General features: G+C 49.6%; 1 protein-coding gene across 2 annotated transcripts in view; it reads right to left on the bottom strand.

Moving 5' to 3' along the window:
* Positions 1–6,486, bottom strand: part of ZNF341 (zinc finger protein 341) — a gene marked incomplete at both ends in the record, with an annotated part of 48,760 nt that extends 42,274 nt beyond the window's left edge. The window contains 2 exons of one of the 2 annotated variants that reach the window (XM_081097535.1): positions 765–875; positions 6,441–6,486. In XM_081097535.1, the coding sequence (XP_080953661.1) occupies positions 765–875; positions 6,441–6,471 (142 nt within the window). The remainder of the gene's footprint in view (positions 1–764; positions 876–6,440) is intronic. The other variant, XM_081097536.1, reaches the window with a different exon arrangement.
* Positions 6,487–12,447: the final 5,961 nt, after the last annotated feature.

Genomic DNA, 12,447 nt, shown 5'->3' with positions numbered 1-12,447 from the left:
GAGACTGAGAAACGACTTCTGGGTCAAAGGTACAAACATTGCCAAGCATCAGGACTCCTAGCCATTCCTGGTGTCATGATCCCCACATTCACTAAGTCAGTGGTCGGCAAATTGCGGCTCGCGAGCCACATGCGGCTCTTTGGCCCCTTGAGTGTGGCTCTTCCACAAAATACCGACTTCTGCGCATGGGCCACGAAGTTTCAATTGCACTGTACGTGTGCGCCCACACGTGGTATTTTGTGGAAGAGCCACACTCAAGGGGCCAAAGAGCCGCATGTGGCTCGTGAGCCGCAGTTTGCTGACCACTGCACTAAGTGACTGAGAGAGGGTATTCTTAGAGTTGAGCAGAAAAAGGCATTAGCCCTAACCAGTTTGGCTCAGTGGATAGAGCGTCGGCCTGCGGACTGAAAGGTCCCAGGTTCGATTCCAGTCAAGGGCATGTACCTTGGTTGCAGGCACATCCCCAGTAGGAGGTGTGCAGGAGGCAACTGATCGATGTTTCTCTCTCATCGATGTTTCTAACTCTCTATCTCTCTCCCTTCCTCTCTGTAAAAATATCAATAAAAATATATATTTAAAAAAAGAAAAGAAAAAGGCATTAGCCTGAGCATCCAGTCTGGGAGGAAGGGGAGAAGGTTCAGACACCAGAGCACATCCTGGGGACCACAGGGGGCAGTCCACTCCCACATCCTCTCATGAGTACCACTTGATTTTCATGGGGAGCCACTGACCCTTCCCACTGGTGAACCTGAGCAGATACTCACCTAGTGGCTGGATAGTAGGGGGTGCATTGACACTCTGGCCTGTTGGATCAGGGACTGCTCCTTGACCATCCAACAACGACTGGACAGCCAGGACGGTCTGATTGTCCATTCCTGAAAGAATAAATGCAACCTCTTTGGAAGGTGGGCCCAGGATCCTGCTCTGACATCACCTTTACAAGCCAGACCCACTGCAAAGACAGCTGACTGTGCCCTGGTATACATGCTCTCCCACTTCCACTGCAATAGAACCCAAGACTTTGGCCAAAAAACATGGTTCCTGAATAAAGATTACACTTCCCAGCCACTCCTGCAGCCAAAGAATGTTTAAGTTCTGGCCAATGGGATGCATATGGCAGTTTCTGGGAAAATTTCTTAAAAGCTGCCTGGTATTCGACCCCCTTATTTGTCCTACCCTCCATCTGCTTCCTAAAATAAGAATCCCAGATCAGGAGGACAAGGGCCATGCCCCAGGGCAAGTCAAAAAAGTGGAAAAATCCTGGGCCTCTGAGAATCTTGCAGAACACAGTCACCCTCATAGCTCAGGACTGCCTTCCTCCTAACTCCCATATGAGAGAAATGAACTTCTAGCCTATCTAAGCCACTGATAGGCTGAGCTGCTCTCTTAATCATGGCTGAATCTAATCCTAAGTAATACAGCTCCTCTGAAAATCACCAAGTCTTCCCCATTCACACCCCACAAACCCCACAAATCTGTTTGCACTTGGGTATCCTTGCTTCCCCTGTTTTCCAATGCATGCTTGTCTTTTTTTGTTCCTCAGTAAATAGCATAATCTTAATTTGTAGTCAGGGGACTCTTGAGAAGCAGACTATCTCCATGTTTTCCAGTTAGTTGTCACTGCTGAGGTTCACAGTAGTAAACTTGTCCAGCCATGTCACTAGCTGGAGGACAGGCCTCGTCACACCTACAGTGCTTCCTCCCGAATAACCCAGAGGGTGCCTCCTTCTCTCTGTCCCCACAGCCAATGCTCTGTCCCCAACTTCTCAGCTCTTACCTGGACACCTGCTAGCTTCTAACTGCAGTGCCAATTATAACCATTAGCTCCCACAGCCAAAGTGAATCCACACTTTCCCCTGTTACCATGCAGGCCGTGTCCCCGCTGAGGCCACCCTTACATCCATCCCCTCCTGCTCCCTCAGAAACCACTCGCTACCAACGAGCCCCTCTCCTTCCCATGAGCCAGGACACAGGTCTCTCTAGAATGCCCCTCCTCGAACCCATGTTCCCATCTCTCCTCTTTTCTTCAACATCAAGCATCTGATGAGAGCCGTCTAACATCCTCCACCTCCCAATCCTCCTTCACCCACTATCCCCCCAATACCACCGAAGACCATCTGGCGGCATCAGACATTTCCTCCTGAAGCACTCCCTTCTTTGGCTTCAGGACATCACCTTCCTGGGTCCTCTCCCACCTTTCTGTTCTGTTCGCTCCTACCCGGCCTCCTTTACTCTCTGCTTCTCCCGCCTGTTCCCTAAATGTTTCTATTTTGAAGGGCTCCTTCTGTCCGGACTCTCCTTCCCCTCTTACACTCCCCCTGGGCAGCCTCACTCACCCCCAGACTCCTTCTCCCTAATATCACAGTGCATGCTTCCCTGAATGAGCTTCAGTAAGTCTTCTACGGCTTTATGCAAAATTGTATGTTAGCATTTGTGTCAAACCTGTACATGAACATTCATAGCAGCTTTATTTATAATAGTAAAAAAACTGGAACAAACTCAAATGTCCTTCAACAAGTGAATGTTTAAACCCTGATATGTCCAGGCTCGCTCTCCCTTCCCCTCTCCCCTCTTTCCACACAGGCATGCATCTCCTAAACCCTAAGGGTCCCCAGGTGACTTGCAACCAGGGCAGCAATGGGCAGCGGCAGCTCTCCGGGGCTAACCCCTTGAACCTGTCTCCAGGCCCCCCTTTTCTCTGACTCTCCACTGAGCTGACAGCAGCCCCGCCTTGGCTCACTTCTTTCCCATATTTCTAGAGAACCAAAGCAGCCCCACCTGGTCTCTCTCCTGCTTCTTCTATCCTAAGCCCTTCCTTGTTTCACTGCCCCAGCTTTAAAAAAAAAAAAAAAAGACTCAAAACAAACAAACAAAACAGCCCAGCTGGTGTGGCTCAGTGGCTGAGTATCAACCTATGAACCAGGAAGTTACATTTCAATTCCCAGTCAGGGTACGTGCCGGTTTGCGTGCAGGAGGTAGCTGATCAACGATTCTCCTCATCACTGATGTTTCTATCTCTCCCTCTTTCTTCCTCTCTGAAATCAATAAAAATATATTGGGAGGAAAATAAAAACCAAAAACTGTGGTATATCCAGCAATAAAAGGGAACAAAACTTTTGATATACACAACAGTATACAAATCTCCATGGAATTATGATAAATGAAAAAAGGCCAATCTCAAAGACTATATACTGTGTGATTTCATTTCATGACATTCTTGAAATGAAAACACTTTCGAAATGGAGAACAGACTAGTGGTTGCTGGGCATCAGGGATAGGGGGCCGGGGAAGGAGGTGGGTGTGGCTATAAAAGGGCAACATCTCGTAGTGAGGAACTGTTCTGTGTGTTGTTGACTGGTTGTATATGATAGGATAGTTTTGCAAGTTATTACATTGGGGGAAAACTAGGTAAAGTGTACATGGGCTCTCTCTGTATTATTTCTTTTTTCCTTTTTTTTTTGGTTAATCTCCACCAGAGGATATTTTTTTCCCATCGATTTTTAGAGAGAGTAGAAAGGAGGGGGAGAGAAAGAGAGAGAAACAGCAACATGAGAGAAACACAATGATTGGTTGCCTCCTGCATGTGCCCCGACTAGGGCCAGGAATCGAGCCTGCAAGCGAGGAGTGTGCGCTTGACTGGAATTGAACCCGAGACCCTTCAGTCCTCGGGCCAATGCTCTAACCACTGAGCCAAACCAACTAGGGCTCTCTGTATTATTTCTTACAACTGCATGTGAATCTTCAGAAAAAAATTATTTCAAAATAGCTCTGGCCATTTTGCTCAGTGGTTAGAGCATTGGCCCAAAGACCGAAGGGTCGCAGGTTCGATTCCCAGTCAAGGGCATGCACCAGTGTTGCAGTTATCCATCCTGGTCTGTCAGGGCGCATGCGGGAGGCAACCAATCCATGTGTCTCTGTCACATCGGTGTTTCTCTCTCTACCCCCCATCCCTTCCTCCCTTCCACTCTCTCTAAAAATCAATAAAAAAAAAATATCCTCAGGTAAGGATTAACAACAACAAGTAATAATAATAAAATCTTTTTTCAAAAAGTGGTGCCTATCTAAACTAAATTCAAACTTCTCTGGCCAGGGAGAGGCAGTTGGTTAGAGTCATCCTGTTATGTTAAGGTTGCAGGCTCAATCCCTGGTCAAGGCACATACAATAATCAAGCAATGAATGCATAAATAAGTGGAAATACAAATCGATGTTTCTCTTGCTCATTCCTCTCTCTCTAAAATCTATAATAAAAAAAGGGTAATATGCTAATTAGATCGATGTCCTTCCTTCCGGACAAAGCCACAGCGGGTGGGGGGGGGGGGCCGCAGCAGAGGCCCCTGGCAGGGGCAGGGGCGGGGGCCAAGGCCCTCCACGAATTTCATGCATCAGGCCTCTAGTCAATAAATAAAAATAAACTGAACTCAAACTAAATGTCATCACCACCCCCCAGTTTGTTCCTCTTCCAGTAATTTTCATCAAGAACAGGGTACCACTGTCCACCCAGCCGCTGCCTCCGGGGCGCCCCTTGATTTTCCCCTCGGCCTGTCTCCTCCCCCTTCCCCCATTTCTATTCCTTCAGCAAATCTAGCCTACTCTGCCTCCTAAATATCATTCACATTCACTTTCTCTCCAACCCCACAGCAGTCCCTTGGGCCCACACCACCATCAGTTCTCAGCAGGACAACCGCAGTCATTTCATTCACCTTCCTGCTGCTATTCTGGCCCCTTCCAGTCTGTTCTCAGAGCAGCCGGGGTGAACTTTATAAAACATGTATCACAGTGTGCGCTCCCCTGCTGAAAATCCTTTCTTAGCTCCACTCTGAATCCAAGATAAAGTTCACAAGCCTCATCTCTAGCTGCTCACCCATGTGAACTTCTGTGAATCCCTAAAAGACCTCTCTCGCCTCGGAGCTTAGCAAATACAGTTCCCCTGCCCAGGTCATCTCTAGATGCCCACAGTTCTGCTGCTCTCCCCCTAGCCCAGCATGCATCACACTGTCCTCAGAACTGATTTTTTCTTTAATTTATTCACCACTCAATACATGAACACATTCTTGCAGTAAAAATTCAAACACTGATAAGTCCCATGGAACCTAAGCGAAAGCAGGCCTCACCCCATCCTATCCCCGCCCCCCCCCCCTGCCTCCCCAGAGAGAACCACCACTGACCCTGGCCCTCCACATCCATCACCATCATAGCAGTGATGCCAGCTGAGGTTACTTTCCTTTACTGTTTGTCTTTTTTGTATGGTAATCCTATAATTGCTCCTTGTATCATTTCTATCTGTTCTCCACTGGACTATGGGACAGGGACTGTCTGGTTCAAAGAGTAGATGGGGGGGGGGGGGGGGTTACACCCATATCATGGTGAGAACTCCAATCCTCCAAGAAGTGAAGGCACATGGCTGAGATCTCCGGGGGAGTTGCAGCACTCAAAGCCTCACCCACATACCATTAGTCCGGCCTTCCTTCAGTCTGCACCCTAATTATGTGTGTGCTCATCCTATCACACCCTCCAAGAACACTTGTGGGTCTGCACCCCCCCCCCGCCCCCCAACATCAACCCTATGACGGGGCCCTGAAGTCGCTGAGGCTTCCTCCACGATTGCCAGTGGGCTCTGAGCGTTGCTGTCCCCAAAGCCCACAGTTCCCTGTGCCCGAGGCCCACTCCCACGTTAGGATCTTGCAGAGCACGAGACCACCAGTGGGTGCCCAGTGTCTGCTGGTGTGGGCCTGGGACACCACGTCCCAGCCAAGCACAACCCTGGCACCCATCCTTTCTTGGTCTTCATTTGTAAAACTCTGCACCCCGAGACGGTGCATAAAATAGGCGCCTGGTGTGTGCCGGCTTTGTGAGCACCAAGTCCTGGCCTTGCACGCAGGAGGCCGCTGCCCTTTCCTGGAGACCATGTCACAGCACCAGGCTCAATACTAGTTCGTGGTCAAACGCCTGGCTTGGCGGCTCCGGCCCCATAAAAGCTCCCACACCACGGACCGCAGGAGGCTGCCGCCCTCGCCCGCGGCTCCCGGCCCGGACGGCCCCACCCGCCCGGCTGTTCCCTCCGGGAGCCTTCCCGCGGCCGCGGCAGCAGGTGCCGTTCCGGCCCGAGGCCCCCTCCCCGCCGGGCCAGCCTTCCCCGGCTGTTCCGGCCCCAGCGCTCCCTCCCAGGGCGCTCTCTGCCCGGCTGTTCCGGTCCCGAGGCCCGCCCGCCCGCCACGGAGCCTCCTCTCCGCCGCCGTTCCGGGTCGGGGCTCCCACCCAGGCCCCGGCTCCCGCGGCTGTTCCCGCCCGCGCCCCTCCCCCCGGCTGTTCCGGCCCCGGCGCCCTCCGCCCCGCGGCCGCCGCGCGCCCTGGGCCCCGCGCTGCGAGGGCGCGGCGGGAGGGGGCGCACCGCGGAACAGCCGCTTCCCACGCCGCCGCCGCCGCCGCCGCCGCCGCTCACCCTCCAGGGCCTCGAAGATCGTCTGCGCCATCTTGGAGCCGCCGCCGCCACGGGAACCCAAGCGGGGCCACGCGAGCATTGTGGGAGCCGCGGCGGCGGCGGCGGCGGCGAGGTCGGGGCCGCCAGGGGGCGCCCGGGAGCCGCCGCCGAACCCCCAGTCCTGGAACCTGGCCATGGCCCGCGGGAACCCCAGCCTCCGGGGCGCCCCAGCTCCGCCTGGATGATCCAGTCACCGGCGCATGGGGAACCCCATCCCCGCCTTATTTGAATCCCCCAACTTTGCACACCGTCCCATCGCCGCTACACTGGACCTAACTCCAACTCTGTCGCACACACGTCTCCACGGCACGTGGCATGTGAGCCCCCCCCATTCCGCCACACGGACCTTATTCCCACTGCACACGGTATCCCCCACTGTTGCACCCCCTTCCCACCTCACCCGGGCCACCCAGTTCTGTCACGGGGACCCCCGATGAACACAGGACCCCTCCCCAATGTGCGACAGAGCCCGTCCCTCGTCCTAGACCAGTGGTTCTCAACCTTCCTAATGCCGGACCCTTTAATACAGTTCCTCATGTTGTGGTGACCCCCAACCATTAAATTATTTTCGTTGCTACTTCATAACTCTAATTCTGCTACTGTTATGAATCGTAATGTAAATATCTGATATGCAGGATGTATTTTCATTGTTACAGGTTGAACATAATTAAAGCATAGTAATTAATCACAAAGACAATATGTAATTATATATGTGTTTTCTGATGGTCTTAGGCGACCCACAGGTTGAGAACCGCTGTCCTAGACTCCCATCCCCTCCCACAGGGAGCCCTGTCGGCCCAGTGGAAGCCACTGTGGCTCCCATCTCAGCCCCTTTAACCCCTCGTCATCTCAAGAGGTTCACCAGCGGCTATTGCCTAACCCGCTCCCCATCCACACCTTTTAGCATCTCCACTTCCTCTTCACACAGACCTCCCTCCATCCCTGCCTCTCAGGGACCCCATTTCTGTCACGTAAACCCCTATACCCGCTTCCGCCACCTCCAGCCCCGCCTCATAGAAAGCCCGTGCAGATCTCACAGGATCCTCCTGCCCCTTCCTCCGTCCCTCAGACACTTCACGGCCGCTGCCGAGGGCTTCTCTACCTGGGTCTTACACAGCAGTATCCCCAGGACACATCGGTGCATGCCCATGGAGTTAGGGGTGGGAGGAGCAGACAAGCATGAGGTCTTTAAAATTATTTAATTACAAGGTGTGATCGTGGTTTCAAAGAAGTACACTTGGACGAAAAGAAAGAGTTAGGGTGTGTATGGGGTGCGGGGAGAGGGAACCAGGCAAATATTTTTATTTTCTTGTTCATGGATGTGTCCCTCCTAGCATACAATAGGCACCTGTTAAATATTTTTAATTAATTAAATGAATATGACTGTACTAATATGTTACTTGAATAATTTTTTTTAAAGGACAGTTATATTGAGAAATTCTTGCAGAGGAGAGAGAATGAGAATCTGAGGCCATTGGATCAATGGGGATGTTAAAGGAAAGATAGGAAGGAGGGAACACTGGCCTTATTCCTGCCAGAGAGGCAATGAGAAGGGGGGTTTAGGGCATGAGGTGGGGCCTAGGTCTCCATGGTTCCCAAAAAAGAGAGTGGGGCATGGAGGCTGGTAGGAGGGTGGGTTCTCTGTGAGGGACATTTGCTCAGGGCTCACTGTGCAAAGGGGAGACTAGAAGGAGAAGGAGGTAGCAGTGTGGGGTACAGGGATAGTGTTCAGGGCAGGATGGGGAGTTTACTGGTAGAAATAAGCCTTGAGGCATGTGTAAGTGTAACCAGACAACCAAGGGGTCCGGGCTGCTTATCACTACTTCAGCCAATTAAACAGAGGCAGGGTGGAATCATATATGAGCGTTTATTCCAGTATTTCCGGCAGTATGGGAGAGCAGCAGGTCATCCACAAAAATCTGCTCTGCACCCCACCATAAGCCAGCTGCTTATATTGGGCGGAAGGACAAAGATTACGTGGGGGAAGTAGGAATTATAGGCATGGTAAAGTATAAGTCATGCAGGCTGGGTGGGTGGGTGGGGAGGTTGTGGGTGTTTGCAACCGGTGGGCACCTCTGGGTGCCCAGACCAGATTACAGGCAATAGGGGTTGGGGGTTATAAAGAGTGGGTGCCTCCAGAACTAGATTTCAGCCATGAGGTTGTAAATCTTTCCATAATGATAGCAGTTCTCAGGAAAGGAGGATGGACTGCATTCTGATATTAGCTCCCATATCCCAGGGTGTACAGCTCTCAGCCAGGTTAGAATGTACTTCCTCTAATCAGAACAGAACCATCATGGTTAACAGAGCATGCTTAATATTAATTATAATTATAGCTGGTCTCCAATACTCATTTCTGCCGCTAACATAAGCAGAGGGTCTGTAAGGCAATTTAACAGGAACAGGGGCTGGTGGTGTTCCAGGACAAAGGAGTTTATGGCATATATATATTACTTTTAGGAGTTATACATTTACTTAGTAAAGATAAGAAAATAAAAATTGTGATTTTTATGATTGCTTTGGATGAGGCTAAAATATAATGAAAATATTTAAAGACAAATCTACGGTAGCCCAGTTGGAGGCTTTGGCTCATGAGAGACATCACAAGGGAACAGAGAGGCCTCTTGGGCAAGTGCAAAAGCCCTAAGGTCAAAATGAAAGGAGTCCAGGGACTGTAAAAGGAGTAATAGGGTAATAAGTGAGGTATGGGTACAGGGGAAGGAGGAAGGAGAGGTGAACAGGGCCATTGGGAGGCACTGGACAGCAGACAGTTCTACCAACACAAGCCTTGGCAGCTTTCCACATATTTTTATATATCCAGGTGCATATACAAATAGTTGATTTTTATCTGCTCTTCAGGCCTTTGCACTTGCTTTTCTCTCTTGTCAAAATGTCATCTTCCACCCTTGGAACATTAGAAGCTTGTCTTCTTGCCTCCTCTAAGAAGCTCTCCCTGGTTTCCCTGGATGAGATCCCCTGTCATGTGATAATCTTTAGCCTTTGGAAGTTTGTATTTTCTCTACCCCCTCAATAGGGGGCCCTCTGAGCAGGGGAGGTCCTTCATTCATTCTGGTTAGAACTCAGGTCCTGGCACAGAGGTAACCTGGGAAATATGCTTGTTGACTGACTCCCTGGCTGGTGGAACAACCGAAGGAGCTTACAGGGAGGTTCTCCAACAGGTTCTCCGGGCAGGCTTTCCCTGCTTCAAACTTTTGACTCCTTACCTCCATCTTTTCCTCTACCAAAATCTATCAGTTCCATGTCCCATTCCCTCAGGGCCAGCTGGTTGGCACTGAACCTAATCCAATCACAGCTTAGAGACTCTTGGAGTAAATAATGTAGTAATTACAGGCATAGAGCCAAACAGGGAGGAGGGAACATTTAAGAAACTTCCAGTGTCCCCCTCCATAATGAGTGCTCCAGCCACCCCCAAAAGTTAACTTCCCTGTGGGGACAGGAGAAATCATGAGCAGCTTAAACCAGACTCCAGTTGCAAGGGAAAGAAAGGACATACAAAATAATGCTGGGCCCTGACAGCTTGTTAGATTTGTTGGTATTGGTAGGAGGCAGCAAAGCATGGTGGTCATTATGGGCTGACTGAATTCAGTGTCAACCAGAATCCATATGTTGACATCCTATATGTTGATATCTTAGTACTTTAGAAGTGACCATATTTGGTGATAGGACCCTTAAAGAGACATTTAATATTAAATGAGGCCATGTAGGTGGGCCCTAATCCAATGACTGCTGTCCTTATAAAAAGAGATTTGGCAAAGTCAACTGAGGAACAGTAATGTGAGGACATGGTGAGAACTTAGCCATCTGAAAGTGAAGGAGAGAGGCCTCAAAAGAAACCAAACCTGCAAACACCCTGATCTTAGACTTTCCTTCAACTGTTCTCAGCATCAAGGCAAACTTACCTGAACTCACTTGGAGCTGGTAGCAGTAGGGAGCGGCTATAGGGTCAAGCCTCGGACTGACCTGTGGCAGAGCCACATACAAGCCCCAGCTTGGAGGGCAGAGCCCTCTAGAGCAATTAAGCTTGACTTTATAGTCCTCCCTTGCTCCTAGGTAGCTAATGGGCTGTGGAGGTGCAGCAAGTGCTGCCAAAACAAGGCTTGAGTAAGGAAATAGATTTGAAACTCATAAGAACATTATAAACATGTTGACCACGCCCCTTGTTTTGCTTTGTGTGATCTGACTATAAAATAAAGCTTCGGCTTACAGGCTGTGTCACTATTTCCTCATCCAGGTACAGTGATCCTACCTAGCTCCAACCGTATTCGCTTGTCTGTCTTCTTTAATCCTTCACCACCCCTCCTCAGGTTCACCCCTGGCTGTACTGTACGCGGTTCAAGTAGTGTGGGGTATGCAGTAGGTTCTTATCACATAAAACTTTAGGGTGAAATACTTTGGGGGTCTCAGCTCAGTGTGAGGAGAGGTTCTCCCCACCTTGGGCAGGCCCTGGACTTTCAGTTCTGTCCCTCTTGCCCTATGTAGCTAATGAACTGAAACTCACAGGTTCAATATTGGCAAATGCCCTCATGTCATAAGTAGCTTTGGTCCTCCAATAATCCAATCTTTCTGTTAACTGGTTATCAGTTTTCAAACAATAATTGACCTAGACATTCCCCAGGCTTTAAGCATTTCAGTGTTTTTCAGAGGATATTTTAATACTTTATTTAATATTACCACTATTTTCAGAGGAAGGATTACCTGAAATAACCAATCTACCATACTGAAAAAAGAGAAAGGAAAAAAAAAAAGGAAGAAAGAAAATCCAGTTTCAGTGATAAAATAGGCCTAGCATAATTTCTCCTTCACTGATCTCTGACATCATTCCATGACACTGATCTAGGCAATAATATCAGCGATAAATAACACATGGCCCAAGTACTACTACTCAGTGCATACCTGTTTATCCAGTGACAACTCCACAGAGTAGCATCATACATAGATGCCACTTATCAGTGCTCTGGGAGGTGAAAACCCAAACTGCATTGTCTCAACAACCATGTATTGGGCGCCTACCATGTCCTAATTGCTGGGGTTGCAGCAGAAAACACGACAAAAGACTGAAAAGTTCTATGAAGAAAATAAAAAGAAAAGAATGAATCAAAGAGTGGGCAGTGCTACTTTAGATGAGATATCTAGGAAGGCCTCTCTGAGGAGGTGGCATTTGAGCTGAAACCTGAAGGTTGAGAAAGAACCAGCCGTGGGAAAAACTGGAAGTGATGCATACCAGGCAGGGAGATAGCAACTGGGGCTGGAATGTTATTGAATGCTCAAGAAACAGCAAGGAAGCCAGTTTGGCTGGAGAGGAACGAATGAGGAGGCAAGTGACACGACATGAGTTTAGATGGGGAAACAGGGGTCTGCTTATACAGAATCTTGTCTTTGGGGCGGTGGGAAGTGTTAGGTCCAGGCGGAAAAGAGCCAGGCCGAGAGACGTTGAGAGTTTAAGAAATTTTATTACATTCCCGCACAGCGGGCTGAGACCAGTGTGTTGGATAGATCCTCTTATATAGGGTAAAAGTATGCAATATAAGGTCAGGATGTGGGTGCACCAGCCAGTCAAACGAAGGGGAGTGCATGAGTCAGTCAAGGCAGGCAAAGGAGGAGAATGCACAGGTCAGTCAGGCGGAGAGTTCTTATCTTGCTTCTGCAGGTGCCGTCCGTCTGCCCCAAGCTAGGGAAAAGGCTTATAACAATATATATTTCAGAAAATATGTCCAAGCAGGAGAGATTAGGGGTAGTTCACCCTAACAGGAAGGAGTTCGGATTGAAAAACAAATGGAAAACATTGATGGTGCCAAGTGATTTATGCTCAGAGAAGATCGCTAGGATCACTGTTACTCAATTAAAACTGTCATGTTGTGTAAAGCTGGCTCCTCCCAGTGTCACCGTTCCAACTCGGGACGGGCGGCCCCTCTTTCGAAACTTTGGAAACTTACCGGTGACACACCTC

This window comes from Myotis nattereri (assembly GCF_964212035.1).
Source record: "Myotis nattereri genome assembly, chromosome: 8".
Classification (NCBI taxonomy): domain Eukaryota; kingdom Metazoa; phylum Chordata; class Mammalia; order Chiroptera; family Vespertilionidae; genus Myotis; species Myotis nattereri.
This window is presented reverse-complemented; position numbering and strand designations above follow the sequence as displayed.